At 45.7% G+C, this 26,956-nt stretch overlaps 3 protein-coding genes across 3 annotated transcripts; 2 read left to right on the top strand and 1 right to left on the bottom strand.

The window, feature by feature from the left end:
* Positions 1–1,166: 1,166 nt before the first annotated feature.
* On the bottom strand, positions 1,167–15,947 carry LOC117136628 (protein sine oculis). Its single transcript, XM_033297616.1, has 7 exons — positions 15,300–15,947; positions 10,720–11,197; positions 10,394–10,604; positions 10,154–10,281; positions 9,408–9,512; positions 9,138–9,193; positions 1,167–1,818 (listed from the first exon to the last, which is right to left on the bottom strand). Exons 2-7 carry the CDS (start codon positions 11,047–11,049, stop codon positions 1,401–1,403), a joined length of 1,248 nt encoding a protein of 415 aa, XP_033153507.1. The 5' UTR covers positions 11,050–11,197; positions 15,300–15,947; the 3' UTR covers positions 1,167–1,400.
* On the top strand, positions 6,850–7,559 carry LOC117136629. Its single transcript, XM_033297617.1, has 3 exons — positions 6,850–6,941; positions 6,998–7,302; positions 7,362–7,559. Exons 1-3 carry the CDS (start codon positions 6,900–6,902, stop codon positions 7,462–7,464), a joined length of 450 nt encoding a protein of 149 aa, XP_033153508.1. The 5' UTR covers positions 6,850–6,899; the 3' UTR covers positions 7,465–7,559.
* Positions 15,948–20,767: 4,820 nt separating the features above from the next.
* LOC117136815 lies at positions 20,768–26,247 on the top strand. The gene is made up of 3 exons (XM_033297885.1): positions 20,768–20,839; positions 25,644–25,771; positions 25,835–26,247. Exons 2-3 carry the CDS (start codon positions 25,747–25,749, stop codon positions 26,209–26,211), a joined length of 402 nt encoding a protein of 133 aa, XP_033153776.1. The 5' UTR covers positions 20,768–20,839; positions 25,644–25,746; the 3' UTR covers positions 26,212–26,247.
* The last annotated feature ends 709 nt before the right edge of the window (positions 26,248–26,956 follow it).

The following is a 26,956-nucleotide window of genomic DNA, read 5'->3' as shown; positions in this document are numbered from 1 at the left end:
TCTGCGGAGTGTAACTACAGTATCAATAAACAAATCAAAGAGCAGCCGCCCTCCTCCAGCAAGCCAGTCAGCCAGTCAGACAGCATCCACCCCTTGGGGCATCCTTGCGCAATCTCCGGGGTTGCCAGGCACCGCCCCGTTGCCAGGAGCTGCTCGATCCTGGCCACCGAAGCACTCATTACTCGGGACGCGACACGGCGCGCCTGAGTCCAGAACCCCGAATCCTGGAAGGGGCTGGACGCGTGTGGGTCGCCGGACGGAGAGTAACGCACGCGCCGACGCCGTCCATTAGACATGGCCATTAGCACGGGCAGGCTTACCTGTCGCCGCGGATTAGTGCTGTCATCCTGCAATCCTGCCCACGACCCTCGGCCCACTCGCATTGTTGTGGTCAGCCAATGCTAATGCTAATTCCACAGGTACTGATCGCAGGGAAGGCGTGGGAAAATGTATCTCAAGAGCGTGTTGCCCTGTTTTCGTTAAAGATACATTGCCTATGTGATCACAGAAATACTAGCAATTCGATGAGGGAATGGTTAGGAACCATTTCGATGTTAAAAATGACATTCTGCTGATTTAGTATGGTTTTTAAATTATATTTCAAATTTATAACTTACCAGGAGTTTCTCAAGTACCAAAGCATATAGAATAAATGACATCGTCGAGGGGAAGTGCATTTGAAAATAATTTAATAGAATTTATTTTTAACAAAAATAGAATTACTAGGGGCTACAATTAAAAGTGTATAATTTATGCATGTACGTAGGTTTACATTTAATTTTTGCACGTTTCGATTTGATTTGCATTTCGGTCGGCCTCCCAACCGCACTAAAACTAAAGCCTAGCTATTTACACAGATCGATGCAGAAGTCATAGTTGAAAGTTCATAGTTGCCCCCTGGAATCCTTCCAGGAGATTGTGCTGCAGCTCCAATTCTATATATCTCTATCTCTGGTTGCGGAAATGCCAAGTTATCCGGAAAGTGTGGGGCTATGATGGCACATCGGCAATTGGCTAAAATACTGTCATGTCCGATACCTGGGTTGACCCAATTGCCACTGCGGTTTGATATGGTTTCCCGAGCCATGTAGTGCTCCATCGGATCGCCAGCTAGAATCCACTTGCCAAGCATTTGGAAGCTGAATATCCAGTCATGACAGCCTTTCAGCAATCGGGCGATATGTAAAGTTTGTGCTGCTGTGCCGAAGGAGTCCGGCGATATTGCTTGGTGGCCACCCACCACCTCAGAAGTAGAAGCTCTCGCACTGCTGCTGCTGCTGGTGGCGCTGTCGCTGCTGCAAGGCGATGTTGCTGCCGCTCAAGCTGCTGCTGCTGCTGCCACTGACCCCGCCGCTGACCCCGCCAGTGCCGCCGGCGGCAGCGGCCGCCTCCAACTAGAATCATAAGTGCTGGTACTCGCCCATGTCGTACATGGCGGTCATGGGCATGGCGCCCATCACGCTGTGCAGGTGCGAATACGCCACGGCGGCGGTCAGTGGGGGCATTTGCATTTGGGCAGCGACCGCCGCACTCACGCCCCCTCCGCCACCGCCGCCGCCGCCGCCACTGCTCTTGGTGGCGGCGACACTGGCGATGTTGCTGGCGGGATGTGGCTGGTGCGGATGGTGCTGCAGGCCCTGCTCGGCGGCGACGTGCTGCAGCTGCTGCTGGTGCAGGCCGTTGTTGTTGCCGCTGCTGTTGCCGGGCGAGTGCTGCTGCTGTTGCTGCTGCTGGTGCTGCGCACCCTGGCTGGGCAACATGCTGCCCTCCATCTCGGAGTCGCTGGAGGAGTCAAGGTGCTGCTTGTCCGTGGAGCCGCTGCAATGGAGATGGAAAGGTTGCGTGGTTAGCAGAGGTTATTACTACTAATATACTACTACATCTAGTATTAATACATCATATGGAGAACTTCATGATCTTTAAGTTCCAGATTCCATCTACCCATTACATCGAAGAGAAACTATCGTTTTAACCCTCTGCTCCGCCGGCTGAAGACGTGACCCGTGGCATATGGTTTTTGGATGTCAGCATCGCTTACGCTAAAATGTGTCAATTGCTGCAACTAATTTAGTGCTGTCAACACACAAACGCACTCCAGTGCATAATTTATTTATAAACAAATGACAAATGACAAATGACAGGGGCACAGGCATTGCAATTGAAACGAATTCCGGAAGGAAATCGTCTGCCGCTCGCGTTTCTATAAATGGTATCATGTTCGCCGTTGAGGTGTCGCCTCAGGGAATCCGAATGGCGTGAGGAGCATGCGAGATGAGGAAGCGAGATGGCTGGCCGGTGGGAGGGGGACGGCATGCACTCCCCGGGGCATTCGGATATGAAGCATCTGATTTCAGTCCCAGGATGACTTTCCACATTTCCAGGGGTTCGCTTCAAGTGGGTGCGAGTGCTGCACACCCCCTCCCCCTTCCATCTTAAGTAGCTGACTTTTATTGTTTGTGGCTGATTCATTCGAACGCCACTTTGGGGTTAATGTGACTCCTGCCCCCTGCAGTAATGGCTAATACCCGGCCATAACAAGACCGAAACTCGAGCAAATGCCAATCCCCCATCCGCCAACCTCACCCACTCCGCCGGCAATCATCGGCAAAGTGTTAATCTTGTCGCCAATTGCATGGCCGAGCACAATCAGTAATCGGTTATCAGCAGCCGCATCGCGGAACCAGTTTGCGAAGAAATTGATGACAGCCACGAGCAACATCAGCAAACAACATGGGGCACCTCGAGGATTGGACCCACCAAACTTTGGATACCCTACTGATAACGATACCTCTTACATACTTGATAGTATATAAGATATTTGTTATACTTGATTTGTTACTTGGTATTCCTGATCTAGTTTATATGATGTCTTCGTACCCATTTAAAGCCTTCCTACTTTAGACCTAATGTTTAATGGATAAAGAAACACTTGGCCACTAAACACATGTCAAATTAAAGGGATTATCGACAAATCCACTTGGTCAGCGAAGCAATCCCCATCGAGGGTATTGTTATTGGAGGGAAGGGGGAACGAGGATCGTTCGGGGCAATGCAAAACATTTAAGCGCACACTCGACAAATTTGCGATCTGTCGGGCAATGGGACAGAGACGGAGGGCAGGACAGGACCGATCTGCTGGCCGGCAGATACACCACTTCCCCAGCTGCCGCGGATTCCGATTCCTGATTTCTGATTCCCCATTCCCGATCCCCAATCCACGATTCCGAGCGGGGGAGCTGCAGTAGGAGGAACAGGAGTAGGAGGAGCAGCAGGAGGAGGAGCCCACATACGGCGCAGCTGTACGATATCGGCAATCGTGTAATTGTAGATTGTATCCACCGAGTGGCAGCCACCAACGGCGATGGCATGCCATTACTTCTTGCAGCGTTTGCATGAACTTGAACTTGCTCCAGCGATCGGAGGCGCAGCGGAGGAGGAGGTGGGCGCAAGACCATGTGACATGTGATGGACCCTGCTCCCTACTTCCCCAATTTTCCGAAAACGAGTTCGCGAGTTGATGGACATTAAAGTGACGCTCGTTCCAATCCGCTCCGCTCCGTTCCGTTCCGTTCGAGGCAAAAATCGATGGCCTAAGCACAGCAAACATGAGGAATGGCCCATCCCAGAGCGAAAAGTGGGGAGCAAACAAAGGGCAGCAGAAGCATATAAACAATGATATCGAGTTACCAGAGTTTCGTAGTTCTGCCCCCATCTCTGCCGGCTCTGCAACACTTATTAACACATACAGACGGACAGCGCCCACTCTTGTCCCGTCCCATCTCCATCCACATCCACATCCCCGCCGTCCGCATTTCCAGTGATTGCATTATAAACACACAAAAATGCCTCGGCTCGGTCCAGTTTGGTTTTCCTGGGCACCGAACGGGAGCAGCGAGTCTCAAGGACAATTCCTGGGCCAGGAGTGAGTGTCGCATATAGTTTATAACAAAATGGAAGGGCAACCGCTGAGGAACAGCAGGTTTTGGGTCTCCGTCCGAGTGTGTGGTCCCTTTGGCTGAAGGTTCCTCGGGCTTTTCTTTCCCGCACTCTGTGTCACTTTTTGGGTCCAGAGTTGTGCCCAGTGAGGGGGAATTAATTTTACTTGTTTGCCCAATTGGTTTTTTGTAGTCGGGCTCTGTCTTAAGCAGATTCATTAGCTTGGTAATAATGCATGATCGGATTATGTTTAACTGGAAACGGAATCGGTGAGGGGTGAGCCGGTGGGTTGGGCCCAAACGAGTTTGCCACGTGAGTGAGTTGGTCTATAAAGGCATTTAACATTTTGGCAAGACATCTTTCGTATCGATCTGAGGTCAATTGATTGGGAAAATAGAAGAACTGAGGATGGCCCATGACATAACCCCAACCAACTTTCACACGAATGAGTGGAGAAGAGGACTGGGGATTCCAAGGAATTCCGTTGCTAATAAAAATTATAAGCCAATAAATCCTTAAAAAAACAAACAAACAAGAGGCCCTGAGCCTCTGCAAGATCGCTGAGATGGGGATATGGAGAGATACGGGCAGATCGGGAAGATCGGGAGGATCGGCAGGGCCAAGGAACAGGTTGAGTTATCGCATTGCGCGATCGGTACACAAATCTCGGGACGTGTGCTCAGCAGGACACCCAACTAAACGGGCAACGGCGATCCATAAGTGGAATCTGAAAAGGTGTTGATCATAAATTATCATTTAATTTACGCATGTGTGTGGCTGTTGTTAATGTTCGTGGCGACCCTCTGACACTCGAAAACGCTCGCGAGGATGGGGGAACCTGGCCGGCTGGGGCTTGGGGTTCTCCTGCTCGTCTAGCCGACGTCTGGCTGGTTATTGTTGGGCATTGTCTACAACTATGTAAGATCCCAAAGATTAACCCAAAGTCCGAGCCGAGCGCTGTCATCGTTATAAGATATTTTATTATCGCTCCGCCGAAGATCCCGAAACTCGAACGTGGAAAGTAGTACGTAGCCTGTGTGGCGTGTGGAGCATTTTATGCTGGCCGAGAATTGTTTTGACAGTTTCTTATAATTTTGTGGCCTTTTAATTGCCCGGCCCGAGGTAAATCGGCTGGTTCCCGAGGAGAGCTAATCGCGTCCCCAGGCCCCCCGCCGATGGCAACCCAACTTTTATGTAATCCCCAAGTCTTTTCAGCACTTTGAGGTTTACACACTTTTCGTGGGAGCACCTAGAGGAAGCCCCAGGAAAACAATTGCTCAGGTCAAGTCGAATGAGCAGCTAAGCTCCATAAAGAAACAAATATTTGTTTTATAGATTTTCAACTATTGTAACTTAAACCCTTGGGTACGCAAAGATTTAACAAAGGAATTGGTACTGAGTACACCTGAACTTCAATTGGAGTATTGGATTCAGGTAATGCGAATAAAGTAATGTATCGAAATTACACCACCACAATACTAATTTCATTTTCTATAGCTTTTAGTAATGATATGAATGTAAATAAACAATCATCCTGTTTGAGTAATGCAATAAAAGTTCTTCATTTTCGGGAGCTTTCCATACTCCTCGTTTGCACCATATGAGATCTAATTATTGTCAAGAGAGTGTACACTTGACACCCACTCCCGGAAAAGCGCGATGAGCGGTTGTCAGTGCGGATGGCAAGCGCCTCCGGGCGATTCCGTACCACCAGCCGGTCCATCATCACCAACAACATCATTATCAACGCCATCGGAGCACGGATCGGATGAGGGAGAGGGAGCGGGCATGAACTGGGACAGCAGCGAGATTGGGAACGGGAACCGAACTGGGGAACTGAGCACACAAACACAAAGGCGAAGAGTAGAGAAGAGAACAGACCCTCCGACGGGCAAAAGCGCAAAATACATAATAATAAAAACAGAATGTACAATAAAACGAATAAAAATGAATAACGTGCTGGCGGGGATTGGAGCGAGGAACGAGCGGCGGGCAGCGGGGAGTGTGGGGTTGTCAGGGCGAACGAATAAAGAACACACGCACATTTTGTGGTAACCCGATACCCTGGCCAGCTACCCTCCAGCCAACCGTGGCATTCGACGAACGCAAAATGATGACGATGTCTGGGGGAGATGCGGATTCGGTGGGCAGGGGCAGGGGCAGGGGTAAGGGCAAGGGAAGGGGAGTGGGATGGACTTGGGACTGGAACTGGAAGTGGAACTCGGACTGGGTCGCCTCGGTGGTGAATACATACATGGAGAACCAGGGGCAGGGGCTGCTCGTCTGCAACTGGGACTGTCTGTGTGCAACAGAGAGGGAGGGAAGAACGCTCAAGGTACTGGATTCCCGGAGAAATGGCTCATAATGCCAGGCAGATCAATCAAATGGTCCCTGAATTCTTCTCTTTCAAAAGAAGGATTCCTTGAAACAGCAAAGGAGCATCTCTGTCTGGGGTTAGATATTAAATCATTGGTTTAAGGATCGCTATTCTGCTAGAAGGTTTGGAAATATGGATGATATCTTGTAATGGTAAGTATTTCGATGAAAATTTTGAGATCTATATTGGGTTTAAGGTTAGAACAGTGTTGAAAAAGTAGAATATTTATGAATTTGTACATCCTTATGACAGGATTATTCCATTTGGAAAAAAGTATCTTTTCATGTATTTTTTACGAAAGTTTGGCATTTGGCTTATGCTACCTTTCATTAATCGTCATTAATCGGATATTTATGTGACCGAAAGTCCCAGAATGCCAGAATGCTATTGTAAAAGTTGGAAAGTTGATAGGAAAATATCGGATTACGGCTAGATTGTTTGGGTTAGTTCTTCAAAACTTTTCACCCAACTTTGCATTAAACAATGCGACGGAAACCCGATATTGTTATTGGCCGTATTTTCGAGCTCCCAGTAAGCAGTGCCCTTCAACTCAATTCGAAATTTTCAAAATTCTTCGTAGAAAAATATGCACAAGACCTGGAACAAGGCGTTCCACAAGCGCAAGCTGGTGAGCTCAGAGCGTAATAATGCATCGGCATGCGAAACTATTCCCAATCCTTTCAGTGGAGGAGCGTGTCCAAGCCCGGGAAGCTGGTGTACTACATGCAGCCGCTGGTCGAGCACCTGTTCGACACCTGGATGCAACCACTGCCCTTTCCGACGCTCCTGAAGTTCATCTACAGCTGGGTGCTGATCTTCTTCATCATGATTCCGATGCTCTATCCGCTGCTCGTCCTGCTCTCCTACTACGGCATATTCCAGTACGCGGCGGAGGAGCACTTCGGACTGGAGACGCCCGAGAAGTGGGACCTCCTGGGCGCTGCCGCCAGGCTGTGGCACTTCGAGGTGACCAACAGGAAGTATCTCCTGTTCGTGTCCATGTACATCGATCGCTACCGAGTCGTTATAACCGCCATATCTTCGACAGTCGACTATATGCGCATGGCGCTGTGCTTCGTCTTCAGCTGAGCGAGCAGCCGGAGTCCTTCGATCCCTACTTGCGAATCCTGCCTGAGGAGGAGTTGGCTTAGTAACGGCCTTTGGAGTGGATAATTTTAGGACTTTGGGAGGAACTGCTTTACACGAAGAACTTAACCAATTAAAAGTTGAGCCATGTGTGATCCGACAAAGGTGTATGTCTACGGGTATGGATATGGGATGGATCGTTTGGTTCCAGCTACCTAGTCTTTGAGCACTCTGTCCTCCATTCTCTTCTGGCCCAGCGAAGGTAGTGCCTATGCAAACAATAACCACTTTGCCAGTTGCTGGGCCGTTCAAAGTGCCGCTTTAGATTCAGATTTGGCGCCGTTGTGGTTTGCTGGCTGCCACAAAGCTGCATGGAACATAGATACACACACCCTCATGCAAAAGTAAAAAAAAAAAAACAGAAAACGAAAAGAGCGCAAAGGAGAGGGGCAGAGCGGCGAGGAGCGGGGGAAACAATATGAAAAAGTTAAAGTAGCAGCACACTGAGTTGCTCATCGAGGCAACAGCCATAAACATATATCAGGTTACCTCCAGGAGGAGCAGGAGGTATGTAGCTACGCAGTCCGTAGTACGGCAAACTATCGCAGAGAACGAACGACGTGTATCTGTGAGATACTTTCGAGTGCGAGTGTGTTAGTGTGCCTTGCGGTTGCCACGGCATCCAATTTATAATATTTTTTGCATTATTTCTGTTTTACCATTTTTTATTTCCATTTTTATTACGACAATTTCTCGCTTTTCGCCTGCCGTTCGTGCGGCGAAACTGAGCGTAAGTGATATACCATTTAGCATAATGGAACTATCCTGGCGAAAGTTTGGGACTTTTGTCAATTTGACCCGGCTAATGATGGTCGTCCCACCCAACTGGAATGCCTAGAAAGGCGGGCGAATGGCCACTATTCCACTGGAAATTTGAATTTTCACTCGCTCGGCTGTTTGCACTTCACATGACTTCCAGCCGGATCGCAGCACAAACAAAAGGATGCTCGTCGGCCAAAGGATGTTTAATGTTTGAGAATCGAACTCCTATCTTTCGAGGATCTACGCCATCCCTCTGCCTCAAAGTGGAAACATCCGAAAGGAGTGGCTCAACTCAACTGCCCGAAACTATTTGCTTAAGCGGAAATGCAGATGTTCAGGGAAATCGGGTGGCGGAAGGGAAGTGGAGGGAAGTGAAAGGACTGGGGATTTTAATTAGTGACGAGGCCTGCGAGACATATGCCGGAGATATGCGTGGTACCGAAGGCAAACATCAACAAATCAAATAAAAATACAAATAAAATAAATATATAGGATCATTTTGGAATCTGGAACAACATGTTAATGACTTTGTCAGCGACTCTATCTTTCTTTCCCTCCGCATTTTACCACATCTCGTCGTGTGTCAGTTGCGTGTTGTCCTTGGCACTAATTAGCCAGCCCCCCCATTGGCCACCCACCCACTCGGCGACCTTGAAAGTAAATGCCGTCAGCTTTTGTAATTGAAATTTTAAATGCAAATTAATATATTATTTTTTGCGGTGCCTTGCACGCGCTGACACTCGTCAGATGTATCGCAAATAAAGCATAAATATACTCATGAAACAATGATATAAGCAATCCAGATATATCTATCTATCTTTGGAGTACGCCCAAAAATATCTCAGTTGCCCCCGGTGAGTGAATCAGACGGCAATCAGCTTAGATCTATAGTAATTAGTGATTTGGTGCAACTCACTCTTTGTGTTCGGCAGCTCGGTCTCTTTGTCGTCGGTTCTTGAACCAATTGGAAACCTGTAAAAGCACAGAAATAGCTTAGATACATTTGTAGGCACTCGCAAGATTGCGCCCCATGATTAATGGGATGCAATTAACATGTGGAAGACGGCATCTGCGAGGAATTTCAATTGAAATTTGTCAAAAGATGCGTTTGACATTTATATCTCACTTCAGCCGCTTGCATCTCTGCTCTTCGCATCTTGGCAGCTTGGCATCGCCATCGACTCACCTGCGTGGTGGTCAGTCCTGTGGCCTCGGCCAGATCGCGTTTCTCCCGCGGCGATGGATACGGATTGTGCGAGTACCAGTCCCTCAGTACGGAGCGCGATTTCTCCTGCGGATGAAATTGTGTCAGTTTAATCAATAACTAGAGAGAAAAGCCCATTCTAAAGTCTCTTTAAGGCAACTAAGGTTCATTCATGCTGTTAAATGTATCATATTGCCTTGTAACCAATATTAATACGAGTGAAGTGGGAGCACTTATCCATGAGGTTCTGTATCTAGTAGAAACATATCTAAAACCGAACAAACTTGAACTCTGAACCTACAGTTCCGAACATAATGACACCCCCTGTATCTGAATTTGGGAATTATTTTGTTCTGCAAGATTTTTTAGAAATAATAATAAACCTAGATTGTATAGAAAGCAAAAGGATATTCCATTTACTACCCAACTGAATGATTCCTCCTTTCTTCCTATTTGCAAATTGCGTCAAAACTGAATGATTCGTGGGGCGTAACTAGGACTCAGCCCACACGCTCTTGAGGCAACTGCAAGCCTGCCGGAGAGCAAACAAAGCGAATCCCGTCCAGGATGTGCCTCCGATAAGCCCGAAAGGCGTCACCCCAGCGCAATCAGGCGGTTCGCAGTCCATGCAATCGGACAGGCGAGCGGGCATTTGTACGATTTCCGCGCTTGCCACAATTAAAGTGGAAAGCGGCCAGGACGACGTGGAGCCGGTGGCCCGAACTCACCTTAAAACAGTAGCTCGTCTCCTCGCCATCCCAGATGGTGCGGGGCAATGGAAATTTACGGCGAACACGATATTTGCCAACAGCACCCAAGGGTCTTCCGCGCAGTTTTTCGGCTTCCACATAATGCGCTACAGTCGTGGAGAAGGAGAGGAGGGGGAAGTCAGTTTGGTTGCGTTTCTGGCCCCAAAGATTTGGGGTTGGGCAGCGCAGCGAGCTGGAGGATCGGGGTTGGAGGCTCACCTTTCAACCACAGGGCCTGGAGCTTGGCGTGATTCTGGGCCGAGAAGTGGTGATGCTCGAGCAGGCGGTACAGCTCCTTGTACTGTCCCCGGTGGAATGCGACGACCGCCTTGGCCTTCAGCACGGACTCGTTCAGCTGCAGCTTATCACATTGTGGCAGCGACCAGAGGAAGCGGCCCAGTCTTTCGATGTTGCCCGCCTGCTGGAGAACCTGAAGGTGTCCGTGTAAGGATATGCATTATAATGTCATCTAAATATTTCACTAAGTCTACTGTCCATCATTCAAGCACACATTCTTCTTATGATTACATATAGTTTGTGGTTACCTCGCAGACGCAGGCCACCTGCTCCTGGGTGAAGCCGAAGCTGGGCAGGTTCTCCCTGCCGCCGGAGCCACCGCCACTGACCACTCCGCCTCCGCCGCCATTGCTGCCGCTGTTCAAATGGAGGCCACTGCCTGCTCCGCCGCCGTTGTGCGCCATGATGTCCAGGGTGCTGTTGTTGTTATTGCTGGTGCTGCTGTTGTTGTTGTTGTGCAGGGCCACCGATCCGCTGAGACCGGTGGGACTATAGGGGGGCGTGTGACGGGCGGTGAGAACGGCAGCCGCATTGGCCGCGGCCAAGTCGTAGAAATCTGTGGCGGGATGCTGTAACATTTTCTGCGGGATTTGGGTGCCTGGCTGGATGTTGGTGGGGTGGATTGCAAGGACACCGCAACAAGTTACAGAAGGGATCTCGTTCAGTTGAACTTGTGAAAGGTGTAACCTAAACTAGTAGTTGCCTAAATCTTTGGTGTTTTGAGCGCTGCAATGATAGAAGTAATAGAAAATCGCAATAAGTTAATGTTTGCATATTAAAAATACAAAGATAACGATATGAACAATGTGTGTATAGGCTATATAGATAATATCTTTGTTGCTAAAAACCATTAAAAGCCATTATTGCAACACCCAATTTTGGGGGAAACTCGCGCCACATTCTGCGCAGTAATTAGCCCCCAGTTTTCATCTTTTTATTACCCCGCTCGATTAATATTTAAACAGCTCTCTAATTGAGACACATAAAGCTGTGAAAATCACCATTGAATGGCAAGTGATTCGAACAAATGCCAAACAAAACAAGCGCGTCTGCATGGGTTTGCCATATTCATATTCAGCATTCGAGATCCAAATCCAAATCCAAATTGATATCGAAATCAAAACAGAAGAGTACAGCGCAGTGGAGCACCTCGATCCCGACCCCATGTTGTCAAACATGATTAACCGAGTCCGGGGGCAATTATTAATGCGGCATGTTCGATGCTCGATAATCGGAAATACGGCCATCACGGGGGGAGCTCTCTAACCTGTCCGCACCCGACCGACCAAGAGATCTCTTACGAAAATAAACTCTTTACACAATATAGTACGTGTATATGGGGCGCATGGTGTTTCGGTATTCCTCCGATTTCACATTTCACATTTCTGTATTCGGTTCTAAGAATATTTCTAAAATTACCAAGCGGCAGCGGCGACGACGACCATGCCGCCGCCATCGCGAGGGAGCGAGCGAGAGGCGCGAACGTATCCCCCAGATAGAATATCTATGAGGTATAGACGATGTTTTCACATTTCAAAACAATGCAATCGATCTGTACGAATAAACTGATACATGTAGATATATCAGCTTATGGATAGCTGCGTATCTGGCCCCCCGAAAGCTACAGCTACAGCTAAAGCTAAAGCTAAAGATCGGGCTATATGCACACAGATTCTCGTGTATCGAGTCGAGATATTCTTGGATCTGCTTTCGGTTTCAGTTCTCGTGTGTGCCGGCCAGATTATATATACAAAACAAGAAAATAGAGATTCGTTCTGGCTGCCGCTGTAACGAAAATACCAACGCCAAGTTGGCTGCTCTTGAGTCATCGGCCTAGGCCAGCCAGATCCCCCGCAGCCGCCGCCCGCCGAAGATTTCCATCGATTCGATTTCTTCAGCTCGCTGCGATTCTTCTTTCTCCGCTGCTTGTATTTTCAATTTTCGTTGGCCTGTTTCATGTTTGACGCAAGTAAACAAGCAAAATGCGAACGTGAAACGCAATACGCGATAAATTTTCAATCTGTTTTCCAGCAGTTCAGTTCACAAGTGGCTAATATTCGATGGACACAATGCATCGAACATAATGGCGAACTATTAGATTGTGAGCTCCTCAGCCACATTGGACCATGGCATACTGGCATACCAGGGTTTATGGCCCTGTACCGTTGCACGATCCCAAGTGGAAGTGGAAGTCCATGCCCCAAAACGCAGAAGAACACCAGCAGCTACGACAGCAGCGGCCTCGAGAGATATTCTATCTGTATCTTTTGGCTGCCTCTTCAGTTCGCCTTGTGGGAGATCTCTTATCGCGCGCCTGTAGCTGCCTGACTTTTGTGGCATTCGAATAAAATTAATTTAATTTATTTTACAAATTCTGTAATTTATTATCTATTGGTTTCTGTTTCTGTTTCTGTGTCGTATTTGCCCTCCATTCCTCTGTGCTTCTCCCTACTTTCAAAAGATTTTAATTCGAGTGTCGGGGAATCTCTGGAAATCTGAAAGCGGACACCTAACTCTATTGGGCTGTTAATCAAATTGAATTGTTCGAGCTGCCGTGGCTGTTCCCCTAATTAGTTTGTAATCAAAGTCAGCTTACGATCAACTTGTTGATGGATTCGATTCCCTTTCCTAGGCAGTGCACTCCGGTGACTCTGCAGGTGAAGTGCCCCCCAGCTCGAGGAGCACCCAGCTCGACTTGGAGCATGGTGCCATCGCAATCGGAATCGCAAAAAGCACAAACAGTGCGCCTGTTTCTCGCGGCTAACACCGAAATCATCTGCTCCGGCGTCTGTGTTTATACAATGTAATCGAATGGGAATGGGAATGGGATTGGTTATGGGATTGAGACTGGGACTGGGACTGGGGACTGGGAAGACGTGTGCCAAGCAACCTGTTGTGGGCCAGCCCCCGTTCCGGGTAACTCAAACGGCTTTCTGGCCGCTGGGCGGGATTAGTAAGCGCTGCTGCTGCCAAACGGCCGAGACAATCGCTGCTATCCGCCAGATACTATTTTTAACTTTTTCCGTTTAATTGCCGCGTGAGGGAGCTACGCACAAAGAAATCGAATAGAGCGCGGCGCAATGAATGAAATTTGTCAATTTAATGGGTTGCACACACATGAGCCTCTGCCTCCGCTGCCGAATGTATCTGTATCTGCATGTCGGCTGCTTTTCGCCTTGCTGCGCCGCATTTGCCAAACTTTGAATGAAACTGAAGTGCACTGGTCGAAAGTCCCGCCGGTGGGGAGCTCGTCCCCAAATTACGGCGGATTCTGCACGCCGGTGCGTAAAATGATCAAAGCTGCTGCGGCCAAACTTGCGTATCTGTATCTGTTTCTGTTTCTGTATCTGCCTGCCCGAGTCCCGAATCTCGGCGAATGGAATGCGCAAATTTGTCAATTTGGCCACTTCCGAGATGGAGTCCACATGGCTCTGGTATCTTGATGATCCGAAATAGGCAACCAGAACCGTACGCAACATCTGCTCCCATCTCCGCACTCAATTAATCATTCGACTTCTGACGACAAACACGCGTTGGCCAATTCGTTTAAACGCTTCCAATCCCCCGAATATCGCGAATATCGAATTTAGCCGGACAAAAGTCGGTCCACGCCCACTCATCATCGCACGGAGTGCAAAAGTTCCCAGCGCAACAGTCGCTATAGTTAATAATTTCATAAATTTTGTGGCGAGAATCGAAATGATAAAGCCAAATGGCTTCATAAATAAACACTACGTGCGTTGGTTTCGAGCACCAAACGGTTGGAAAGCCAAAGCCTTTGAATGAATGACAACTGGAAAAGACGTTTTCTTTGGCTCAAATCCATCTCATACTTTTCCTCTAATTAATAAATACATCTTAGGTGGGTGGGCCGTTGAGTGGCCAACTTGGAAACGTGGAAGTCGGCAATTGAGCGGTGAATAAAACAACAGAATTTTGCTTTTGGTGTGTAAACAAGTTTCCTTTCCAAATATAAGTAAACATGCAATTCCCGTGCCTTTTCCATCGATTCGATTCCCTCCGAATTGGTTCTCAAGTGCCTCGAGTTGGTTTTCCGATGGCTTTTGGCCATTTGGAATTCGCCAATGCCACGCCGCCAAAAAAGCGAAGTGCACTTTGGCTCACAGCTATCCCCATTGAAATCGCCAAACGTTGTGAATCTATGGACTTCGATGATAGATTGATCCATTAGAAAGCAGATAGAGATACGTCTTGACATTTATGGACTGCATTAATGTATTCGTTGCACACGTTTTAAAGGCTATTTAAATATCTTTAAATGAAGTCTTCAAAAGTGATTAGCAAAGAACTTAATACTTTTTCCGTTTAAACCGTATAGGGCTTTTATTAAATGATGCTTTGTAATCTTATAAGTGATTTCTTGAACATATGCTTAGTTCTTCTAATGCTAAGTTGGCCTTATTGAAATTTTTATTTTTCTGTAACGTTTGGATATATTTATGGGCTTATAACTTTAAGGTTCCAAAAGTGAAATGTTATTAGCTAAATGTTAAATATTGATATATTTATATACATATACTCCAGGTGCAATAGTCCCGACATTTGTTTTACTTCTTATATCTTCTTTTTCACGAATCAATGTCAATTTTTTAACAGATTGTTGCTATATAGTAGAATACTAATAAGAACGGTTTTATGATTTTGAAGTGCCCTATATGTAATTAATCCCCCATATACCATTCGTTTTTATTATTGTGAAAGAATATCAGTCCTACTTATGTATGTATGTATATCTTTGCCATGGGTTCTAGTGTTCCACAGTAAACTTTTGCCGTCGGCAGCATGGAAACTGAATCTCGCAGCTCACCTGTATTTTGATTATTTATTGTTGATACGTATCCGAGTTTGTTAGTTTTTGTTTGTTACTCTTTGTTTGGGTTTGTGCTTTGTGGCTTGGCTTTCCGAATCGACTTGTGCTATATCCGCAAATGTTAGAGTTGGCCAAGAAGGCGCGGATTTTGACCGTGCGGCTTTTCCTCGATTTGCATTTTGGCCAAAACTCTTCAATTCGAAGCCATGTGCACGCACACACTCTTAGTCGCGATCACACTGGGCACTAACTAACACTAGATTGCCGCCGAATATTGCTCATACGCACTGTGCGAACACGTGTTGCAAATTACTTTTCGCGGAAACTTCGCTGTCCTGCGCGACTCGGACAAATTGCACCTGCAAATTTGAGGGGGGCAAAGCTGCGACGACAGCACTGAGGCAGTGCCAACAAAAAATGGCCGCCCGCGGATTGATTAGCTCAATTCTGCTCGCTTTTCTCTCGCTTCGTGTGCGTTTACGTGGCGCGATACTGATGCGTTCATTCAGGAAACTCGCAAATTAAATATAACTTTGTGCGCGGGACGTCGAAAGACCGCCGGATCCGGACTGGATTACTGAGCGAGCGACGTGGAGAGATCGGGCAGCGAACCGCACGCGACGGAATCTCGAAAACAACTGAGAACTCTCCGGTTCTCAAACCTAATCGAACCGAAAACGGCCGAGACAAAAGGCAGAAAATGGTTGGTGCCGCTGGCGGTGTGCGTGCGCCAGAGCGAGATGGCCGACTGGTCGTGCGAGTGTGTGAGTGAGTGAGCACCAAGGGGGTGAACTGCACAGTGGGATGCATCGACACTTTGTGGAACCAAATGAAGGGGGAGATACATTCACAGACTTTTTTAAAGCCACTTGGCACATACAGTCAATGATTATACATATACATATGATCTAATGAATTCAGAATTCACTACGTTTTAGTTGTTTTCAATGTCTTGTCTTCACAAGTGATTTTATTTTGTATTATATTGTCTTGTAGTAAGACTTAGTACATTCTTGTGTTGTTATAGGTCAACGTATCTTCAAAACATTAAAAAATGGGTTTATATATTTAAAAGTGTCTTTCATATTAATTTAAGAATTGGACAACTATTTTTATATAAAAAAAAGATGGTACATCTCTATATGTAGCCATTAAATTTGTCCCACGGTGCCAACCGACGACAGTTTGACAGCCACTGCGAAAGGGGCAGCGTGCGAAAGAGCGAGAGAGCGCACAAACAGGTTGGCAGAAAGAACGCCCCCTCGACTTACCTGTTCGCACACACTCACACACACAGAGAGTTGCCCTCACGCACACTGGCGCACTGGAGGAACAACAACGTGCTGATTGGTCAGCGGAACCGCTTGCCAGCGAAAAAGGCATGCGCATTGGGCGCCATATTGAAAGGCGGAAATCGGAGGTGACTGCGACTGCATCGCTGCTCCTCCCCAGGAACTCCTCATCCTGGCTGAAAGGATGCCCGGTGCAATAGCTGCCATCCTGCAATGCCGTTTGGATTACTCACCGCAATTGTTCCTTGCATCTCTCGTATAATTGCAATTACTGGCCTTTTCTCATCTTCAATCACTCCACCTTTTGGTTTAACTCCGCCTAATGGTCCTTCCGCATTATTGCAGTTTGCATTGTAATATTTAATGATTCCGAAGGAGATGAAGCCATTTGGTAATTGAAGCCAACTAATTATGTTAATGATTTACTAATATTCGACAGGCTCCTTTCGTCTTCCCGTCTTTGTTCATGATACATGACTTGAATTAACTTGAATCTAATCTAATTTCAAACTACTGACATGAGCTAGAGACACCTGTACAAAGTGCTAGGATGCGCTAAGAAGGCCTTACTATCTTTTTCAATGCAAATAGTTACCTTAAGACACAGAGTACTACGCTGCTTGGTGCATTTTGTAGATGCTCATGGATGTACAGCTAAAAGTATAGAAATTAATCAAAGTACCTGTTTTTTAAATAAACTAAACAAATGGTATTATTTTCAGCACTTCTTTATTAAAATTCTGTCCCATTTATCGGTAGCTCGATCTCAGCGTGTGCCGTGAAAATCGCATCGAGGACCACCCAAAATGCAAATTCGGAAACGGAGCTGGGAAATTCGATCGAAACCCTACAAAGATGATGGACTAATGGGGCGCCAGGCCGGTGCACCTAATCAAGATCGGCAACTGCCCACACAGATCAGATGAAGTGAAGATCCATCCCGCTGGCGATTTCAGTATCGTTTACAGCGATCGATAAGGTTTTGGCGCCAGGCCTCGACAGTCATCGATAGCCAAAATAAGTGTTAAAAAATTAGGAAATCGTAAAATTTACATAATAACAGATCATATTTCAATCGAATTAGAAAGACAGACGGCAACGACAACAGTTGGGAATGCCAGAGGGACCAGAGAACACATAAAGATGGCCATAAAACAAAGTTGGATGGAGGGGCAGCGATACGGGATGCCACAAAATGTTAATGAAAAAGTGCGATAAAAATCTTGTCCAACATGAATGAGAAAAACGAGGCAAGCAGCCCAACAACAATGCAGCGATCAACACCACGTTCTGCGGTTCGAGATGACCCCCGCCTCCCCGGAGAAAGGGATGGAGAAAGTCATCTGTCTGATGGGGGGCCCTAAAAAACCCGAATGCTCCGAACTCCATTATTGGTGTTAAGAATGAAGACAATAACGAGGCTGGCACACGCGCCCCTAAACTCTCCGCCGGACACCTGCTGTGCGGACCAAACAATGCTCCTCTTCCTCCTCCGATCCCTCCACTCTTCCACCGGACCCGGTGCTCCTCACTCCCCACTCCAGACTCCAGGCGCCCGAGGAGCCGGGCTGGGTTATGGTTCACCACTGCTGCTTATTAGAAATGGTAAACAAACAGCCAGATCGTGTTGAACTTTATGGTCCTCCATGCCGGATCGTGCGCACATTGTTAATCATCTGGAAGTGGCCATAAAGCAGGCTCCTCCACTGGCCATTATTAATTCGGGTGAAATTATTATTAATTTTGCGCCATAAATCTCGACACTGCGTGAATCGAAGACCTTTTGTGGTACGTGTGGGTAATTAGCTTTCAGTTCGTCGGGATTAGTTGCTCATTTGCTGGGCTAATCATAAATTTGGGGCGATGATACTGCGTTACTATCTGGAATCAAAATAGGCTGTAATAATATATTTCAAATTTGTTTTGCTTTGTATAAAAACCATTAAAAGATATTACATTCATCCTGATAAATAAAATAAATCAAAACGAGTTCATTAAAAAACCGAAATCTATAAAAATGAAAGGGGGCATCCTTATGTAAATTTTTAGGGATACTTACATGTGAACCTAAACTTAAAAAAAAATCTGTGGTTGGGATAATGATGATTTTGACGAGCAATTAATCTCTCTTATTTGAATACCTTTTACCATTTAATAACAGAGTAAATTCCATTATTATTTCCATATATTTTTGTTTATATCTATATCAAGTATTCTCATATTATAGCATAAAAGTTAACAGCAATACTTTGTTTTAAGTTGTAATGAAACGCACTTATATTTAGTGAAGTTATTTTATAGTTTTAACGTTTATTCGTACAGTTAACTAGATCCAGATTGATGTAATAGGTGGATTGAAGCTTTTCCGAACCCATAAATTGGTATATACTCTTGATGTATGTAGATAATAGTCGGAAAACTCGACTATTGCGGTTTTTACTCTTTTTAAGTAAACCCATGCAACCCATTTCATAGCTCCTTAAATTGATTTATATCCAAATTTTGCACATGCTTAGTGTCAATCAGCTGATATCAAGGAAAAATGAATGTTTTATTTATATTTTAAGGTGGAACTTACATGACTCTTGGGTCTCTTGATACCCACTATGTTGCTTAGCTCAAATCAAACTCAATCCCAAGCTATCATACTTTTCAAACATTCTGTTTGTTAGAAACTAACATGCATTGACCCCATCTAACCCACAAGTTCCCCGTACTAAGGGCCTCCTTGCAGCTATTCCTTGCCACCCAACTATCCACCGGAAATTTAAAAGTTCTCTCACGCGTCCCTTGGCGATCGCCGGGCAATCTCCTCCCGATAATTGGCCGCCAATTCAATTACGGACTTACATTCACTCGCTGTCGCCTTCGCGGTGGCGGGTGGGCGGGGGAATGGCCACATGCAATTGCCTTGTAATTTGCCACAATTATTCATATTAAAAATGAGTTAAGCGTCGCCTCGGGTGGCAAGTGGAAGGGGTGGGGGAGAAGGGAGAGGGGCGGCGGCCGACAAGTAAGTAATTTTCACGCGTAGGTAACTTTAAACGATCCCAGTTGGAGGATCCGGGGGCGGGCAGTGGACGGCGGATAATAATCGCTGCCACATAAATATTACAAGCATCTGACAACTGAAAATTATCTCCTTCACTCACGAGCCATTTAAATCAATTTTACACTTCGGATTTCACAGGCGGTCGATCTGGATACGGAGGACACGATACGGACTCACTCCAGGCACCCTTCCTCCTTCTCCTCTTCTTCTTCGCATGGAGCCCGGCCTGCAACCTGGAAATTGAAATTTATTGAAAAAATGATGACAAACGAACGAAAATAAGCGAATGCAGCAGCTGCAAGGTGGTCCCGGGGGTGTGACGTGAGAAGCCGGGTTGAAACTTAAGGCCAGCACTCTGGATACACATGTTTATGGCCGAGATAGGCGCTGATTAGGGTTGCCAAGTGGTACCGAAATCGAATCAAAGTCATTTTCAGCGCCAGTTTTGTTAAGTTGTGCATTTCACATTCATATAGATATGTTATAATATTTAAGTTATGGGTAAGGCATCATCATCCTTGGAATATTCATTTGAAACTATATAGAAGCTATTTCTCTTTTGCAGTTTAGACTCGAATTCGAATCTATATTATGTTATATCTTGGGAGTCGGATTTGATGTTTTAGAAATTGGTTTCTCAACATAATGTTTGGATTTATTGATTGAAACTTCCTAGAACTAGAGCGATGATTTAAGCTTTTATCAGGTGTTGTGGTCTGAGTTGTCAGGCTTTATAAGAAGTTGTCGTTTGTAAGAGTTGTCGTAGTAAATAACATTAACAAAATGGATTTGTCTTTCCAAGTAAATTTTTTTATGTTATCTTTATCTGACAAATATTAAACTATAACGAATTGAAAAATCTTTAAATCATTTTAATTATGATAACCCGAAGTTATTTATAAGTTATTTATATTTATAACCCTAAGTATATTAATTAACTATGAAGTAAAAGGTAGGCAGCAAAAAGTTGAAAACTGTTTTTACTTTTCAAAACGAGCCACTTCAACTAAAATAACTAAATGGTACTTTGAAGCTAATGCTGATCTGTTTTTCCCGTTAATGATCATGTGGTTTAGTAGGCATTAGACAAACGTGAAACAGTCAAAACAATTGGCAGTTAAAAAACGTTTTATTGAGAAGCCATAACAAATTATTTGTGCACACGGATTTATCTTCATGCTTATTTTACCTGAGTGAGTTTCAGAAACTTAAATGTTAAATATAAATTGGGAAATATCTCAGGTTCCCTACCTATCCTGAATCCACAGAATTCGGGTTGGCTCGACAACTCTGGACATGCTTCACATTTCACTGGGGTGTCATAACGTCGGCTACCCCGCTCCCCCGGGCCCCTCTTACCCCCTGCCCCTGCCAAACGGGCAGCGTGCAAAAGCGTTTAAACCAACAATTACGCGAGCATAAATCAAACAGTCGAGTAGAGTGTCGAGGAGCAAGGCGGGCGGTCCGGTCCGGTCCGATCCGGGTCTCCCAGTTCTCCGCTCCTCCAAGTGGGATTCCCCTGGCCTAAGCCTCGAGTCGCGTGCAGAGAGGAGTTAGGAAGACGAGCGGAGAACAGGGGGTCAGGAGGCACGGGTCGAGGGAGAAGGTGCCTGGAATGCCGACACCATCTGCTGTCACAGGCGGCGACGCCTTGGCCAACCATCCTGGCCACTTGAGGGACTCCGCCCCATGCTCCTCGCGGGACGCGGAGTCTCATCTTCCCGCTCGGTTTCGAGTGTCAATAAATAATAGCGGCCAGCCCCCCAAAGTTTACCGATGGTGCGGAATTCACTGATCTCGTTCCGATCGCTGGCCGAGATTAGATTGTGATTGCCGTGCTCCATCGCCTGCTGCTTCCTCTCGGCATACATACGTCTGGAGCGGAGCTGAGTCTTTGTTTTCTGGTGGCCAAGGCACAGTCGGGCATATTTAAATAATTTTTCTATTAACTAATCAGTTTAAAAACAATCTTCACATGGTCAGCGGCATGCCAAATGAACTTGGGGCACGCGACGCAGCGGGTTCCTGTCCAATTTGCAGATCTGATCTGGTGGGGCTGCCACATTCGCCCTCCTTGCTCCTCGTGGGTGGCCAATTGGCTTTGGGGCTTTGGGACTCCCATCTTCGGACATCGCGTGTGTTGACACGATCTGAAAAGATTCCAGTCACCCATCATACTCTGTATCTCATCTCACGTGTATCTCAGAAATACAGTCTTGTGAAGTTCGAATTGTTATTGCTTAATGTGGAGAGCGGTTAATTCTGTACTAATATTATATTATCAGGGTTATTTATTAACCATATTTGGTAGAGTTACTAAGAATTGAGCAAGTGTGATATGCTAAGATGTCCCATAAACTACTCATAAATCATTGTAGTGTCAGAAAGTGAGCAACTATGTATTTTAGGTTCAGAATTTCAATGTGTTTAATCTCAAGACTTCAGCTTTCTGGACTAGTAATACTAATCACAGAATATCTATAATGAAAAGGATCCGAAGGATCAACTAGTTTTTATCATTCCTCGTTAAGCTTTCCAGGATAAATGATCCCTATAGAATTCTTCGACCTAGAACCCTATGTTTATAGGGTACACCTTTGGATTTCAAAGTGACCTCACTGGGCTCTGTTACAATGTATTCTCAATCGGAATTTATTTCAAAATATGCTTTATTCCGGGAACTAATTCGATGCGAGTCCTATTCCAATTTAATCATCAGCTGACACTTATAAATAACCAATTTCCTCTCGCTACCAGAATTGGTGTCGATGGGCGATGGGGAACCCACACACGCGGATCACGGGGATCGTGGGGAGTTCCGAATCGAGGCTGTTGCATAAATCAATGCCACAAAGACACACACAGTTGAATTGTGAGCAGCGCCCGCGGCACTTGACCACTGACCACTGGTCGCATCCTCCTCCCCGCCAGCCGGCTGTCCGGCTAATCCGCTCCAGCAGCCGCGTAACCAAACTCCCAGCGAGATCCTCTGCCAAAGGTGTTAATATTCAATTAAAATTCTAGGCTCACCGGGCGAGCGGCTAATAAATTAGCGCTCAACAAGCGGGTTGCCAATTTCAATTTGTTTTCGTATCACTTCGACCGGTGGGGAAATCGGTGGAGGATCGGGTGGATGCGGTTGGAGGAGCTGGCCAATTTATTTATTAAGCTGCGCAGGTGGCTGCGATTGAGATTTGCTGCGAATTTGTTTGCATTGCTGACCCCGGAGGAGGGTCAGACACGCTGGGAATGGCGTTGGGCCTAATCAGATCAGATCGGAAATGGAATTGCAAATGGAAATGGAGACTCCGGCTGCGATGACTCCCAATCGACCAGTCTCAATCACGACTCGTGCCCAGCTCACTGGGCTGCTCCACATGGGATCTTGTAATCGATGTTGTAGCTGGACAGACTGGACAGGCTGGACAGTATGGACAGTCCAACGCGCGACATGGAGCCACCTAATGGAGGATCTGAACTCGTGGCTGCCACGGAGCGATATTTATCGCCTCAGATTGAGTTGGATCCACGGATCGTACGGTTAGGTGGCATTCCAGCTCGATCGGAGGTGGCCACGACATGAGGTCCAATCTTTGGGCCATGATCCCTTACGGTGGATGTTCGGTCCGCAATTAGGTGCGATTGTTTCCAGTCATAAAATTAAAGGAACAGCTAAGTCTGAAGGCGCTAAACAGCTACAAGATACAATATCTTGATCATCATCTTTAAATCACATGCTTTATAAAACCAGATACTTACTACTCCTTAGTTCCTAGCTTGAAAGAATTTATCATATCACACCTGCAACTTCCCTTCATCAGCGAGATTAACATGCTCATTACTGGTGGGCAGGTCCCTTGATCTTTCCTAACTGGGGGTCCATGGTCGCGCCGCCAGAGGAGAGGGAGTTCCATTAGAGACATTAAAATAATTTCAAAAGACATAAATTTTGAATTATGGCCACACAACGTGGCCACGATGCCACAAACTATGAGGTACATATCCACATGCCCATGTGGATGTGCATCTGAATGGTTCGGGAAACGCGATTGCAGGAGTATTTTGAATCAAATTCGCTGGGGGAGTGCTGTGCTGTGTGCCAAGTGTTTTCACTATAATTACAGACAATTTCAGGCATCCACCGTCGTGCCTGTGGAGCACCTCCTCCCCCTGCGCCCGCTGGATGCACTGCAGCTCGCTGAGATGGCCATTTAAATTGATTTATGACCGCCTGATCGAGCGCATTTGTTCGGGTGAGAGGGTGGGCGGGGGAGGGAGAGTGGGAGGGTGACTATATATTATATATATGCGGCCATAACTCACGATCGCTAATTAAATTTGCATAGGGGGCGCACATATTCGCCGGTGGGCGTGGCTCGGGGGGACAGCTGCCGCTCGTTGTTTTCGTATGATTCCAGTGATTCCCATCAGGTAGCCAGACATCTGATGGACGAACCCTCGTCAGCGAAGTTGAAGAAGTGCTCGAGATGGCCCAGTTCTGAGACAACCCCTAACAAGGCCAAAAGGGTCAGGGGGTCAGTGGTTCGTTAGTCGTGGAAACAATGCCTTCTTTAATTGATTTAAGATGCCGGAGATCCGACGCATTTGTCAGCGATCTTCGGTGTGCTTTAATTGCCTGTGCCTGGGAAATCCGTAACTCAATCAGTCCGGCATTGTATTGCACTAGTTGAGCACTAATTGCAGACGTTCCGATACTTCGGTAGCTAAACTCTCAGATACAAAACGGTAATTGGGTTCGAGCCAGAACTGGGGAATAATAATGGAAAAGGCCAACTTTGGCAGGCATATTTAGGCGACTTTTCAAACGAAAGTGTCGATAGGCGGAACCACATTTGGCGAGGGTCCCAAGGATGCGAAGGAGTGGAGCAGGGAAGCAGGGAAGTAGGGAAGCAACGGAACAGCCAGAGGAAGTGCCATAAAAATGCAATTTTAGATTCCATCAACTGATAAGAAAAGTTTTTAAATTAGCCGCCAAATGGGCAAGCGAACTGCGAAACTGTAAACTGAGCAACAGACAGCAGAACTCTTTGATTAGAAAACGGAAAACAAGGACATCAGTCGAGGATGGCAGTGGTGGCAGTGGGGCAGGAGGAAGTTGGCTAAAAGGCAACAGTCGGCCTACAAATTGCCGTCGACACGCCACGAGACCGTTAGAAACTTTATGCATTTCCCGCTGCATTCGGACGACCACCCACCATGGCCCACCATTTCCCGCAGGTGGGTACACATGTACCTGTGTGCCATGGGAATCCTCAAAGGAAACGCACTCCAGCGAAAAAAGAGAGCAAAAGTATCGGTTTCAGCTTATCAAATGCCTGCCATCGCCAGTGGGACAGATTAGGAGCAGTATCAAAGGGAATGGAAATGGAATTGAAAATGGAAAATGGAAATATAAACAGAATGCAATGAGGCGCGCTATTTCGGCATTTCGAAATCTTAAAGCCCCGATCTTCGGTTCGAAGGGCAGAGACGGCGCTCAAGTAATTAACGCCCCTACAGAGGAGCTGCATCCGCATCCTTGAGCGCGGGACCTAGGCCAATCCGCATACGGTAGCTGGCCGACGGCGCCTTGAGGATTTGCCCAAATGTTAATGATGATCCGATCTCCGAGGGAATCCCCTGCCTGAGTGTGGGTGTGCTACTGCTGCCGCTTACCATGGCAGCCCGGAAAACTCGATCTGGTGTGAAGATCGGGGCGGTTTTCAGTCTGTTTGTTTTCTCTTTGACCCGATAATCGCCGATACGAAATTAATTAGTGCCATCATACTCCGTGTCTTAGTAACTACTTTGTTAGGGGAGAAATAGTATATATGATAATAAATATAAAACGTATTAGTAACTTAAGTTAGCTAAAGTTCGTATTACCTTGTTGTTTATCTCAACACGGGCCAAATAAAAATTATATACATTTTTTAAAATCTTTATTATATAATCGTTATATTCAAACCAAATTGCTTCAAGTGTACTTTTCGTTAGGTATGACAAATTAAAGCCATGTCTGACTAATAGATTCATTATATTCGCTATATAAGCGCGGACATGTAAAGATCAAATCCGAGTATTATCGCCAGAGTCAGAAATGCGACTTTTTCCAGTTTACTTTGGTAAGTTCGAGTTGCTTGATTTAGAAACCCACTTTATACCCAATTGAATTCCTCATTCCTCAGCTATCTTCCTGTTTCAATATGAAGTCTGCTCCATATCGGATACTATGAAAACCGAACTGCGATCCTGGTTTGGAAACATAAAGCAGCTGCAGAATCCGGTAACGCTCAACACCCTGAAAAAACTGTGCGTCGTGGAAGTGATGCGGGGCAGCAAACATCGGATAAATGTTGGCAATATCGACATTTCGAATAAGAATACTTTGGAAAACTTCATCAAGCTGCCGAGCATCAAAATGCCGAACATTACAATTGTCATCGTGGAAGATGAGTCGTCCAAGAGGGCGAGAAGCGGCAGTCAGTATAAGGAACGGGAAATGGAGAAACTAGTTTCAAAATTTAAGGAATGTATTCTTGCAAAACTTAAGGCACTATCTTAGTTACAAGATAAAATTAACTTTTTAAAGAAATGTTTTGTTTTTGGTGTTCATAAAATTGTAAAAACTACTAAAAGGGGGAATTTTTCGAGTTAAAGTTTTTGTATAGTTTGAAATGAATTATAGGTTTGGATCTTTTTGTACAATTATGTATATTAAGACTAAATCAGTGTCACTTAGATTCTTCCTTAGATCTAGAGTTAATTTGAACTTCAAAAATATTTAGAATAAAAGCAAGAGAGGACGACAATTGGTTGGCAAACCAATAGAAATTGGCAAAAAAAACGAGTGAAAAAAACCAAATATATTAAAATTATAGGCGTGACAAATTTTAATGTGGGCGTGGCTAAAATTTCTTTTGAAATAGCAATGCCAATACAGACGTATTTTTCCATGTCCCTTTCCGGAATATTATATTCATTATATACTTTCATTCCAATTATTTTTGTAAAATGGAATGTGTAGATAGGAAAAAAAAGAAAATCCCGATAGTTTTGCTTTTTTTTCTTTACATTCTTGAGCAAATTCACAACTTTTAGGCTGTTCATAAGAATAGCAGTGTCTGCTTTTGACCAACGTAAAGTCCAGAAATTATCAATATTTTCTAAAATGTGTGTTTGGTTAAGTTATTTCGTATATTTAAAAGGGCAATAAATTTAAAAAAAATAGAGAATAGGGAATATATTTATTGGAATATATTTATTGTTTTATATTAGCAATAAATAAAAATTACCATTACCAAAATGTA

The sequence above is a fragment of the Drosophila mauritiana genome, chromosome 2R, assembly GCF_004382145.1.
Source record: "Drosophila mauritiana strain mau12 chromosome 2R, ASM438214v1, whole genome shotgun sequence".
In the NCBI taxonomy this organism is placed as follows: Eukaryota; Metazoa; Arthropoda; class Insecta; order Diptera; family Drosophilidae; genus Drosophila; species Drosophila mauritiana.
The sequence above is the reverse complement of the archived record's forward strand: the minus strand, read 5'-3'. Positions and strand labels throughout refer to the sequence as shown.

Bases quoted from the DNA above. Each gene is read 5' to 3' on its own strand.
- LOC117136629 (XM_033297617.1), top strand. From the start codon at position 6,900: ATGCACAAGACCTGGAACAAGGCGTTCCACAAGCGCAAGCTG. The intron at 6,942-6,997 runs GTGAGCTCAGAG...CAATCCTTTCAG, and splicing joins CGTTCCACAAGCGCAAGCTG to TGGAGGAGCGTGTCCAAGCC. The intron at 7,303-7,361 runs GTTCGTGTCCAT...TATCTTCGACAG, and splicing joins ACCAACAGGAAGTATCTCCT to TCGACTATATGCGCATGGCG.
- LOC117136628 (XM_033297616.1), bottom strand. From the start codon at position 11,049: ATGTTACAGCATCCCGCCACAGATTTCTACGACTTGGCCGCGGCCAAT. The intron at 10,282-10,393 runs GTGAGCCTCCAA...CCACGACTGTAG, and splicing joins CCAGGCCCTGTGGTTGAAAG to CGCATTATGTGGAAGCCGAA. The intron at 9,194-9,407 runs GTGAGTCGATGG...GTGCTTTTACAG, and splicing joins CAGGACTGACCACCACGCAG to GTTTCCAATTGGTTCAAGAA.
- LOC117136815 (XM_033297885.1), top strand. From the start codon at position 25,747: ATGCGACTTTTTCCAGTTTACTTTG. The intron at 25,772-25,834 runs GTAAGTTCGAGT...CTCATTCCTCAG, and splicing joins ACTTTTTCCAGTTTACTTTG to CTATCTTCCTGTTTCAATAT.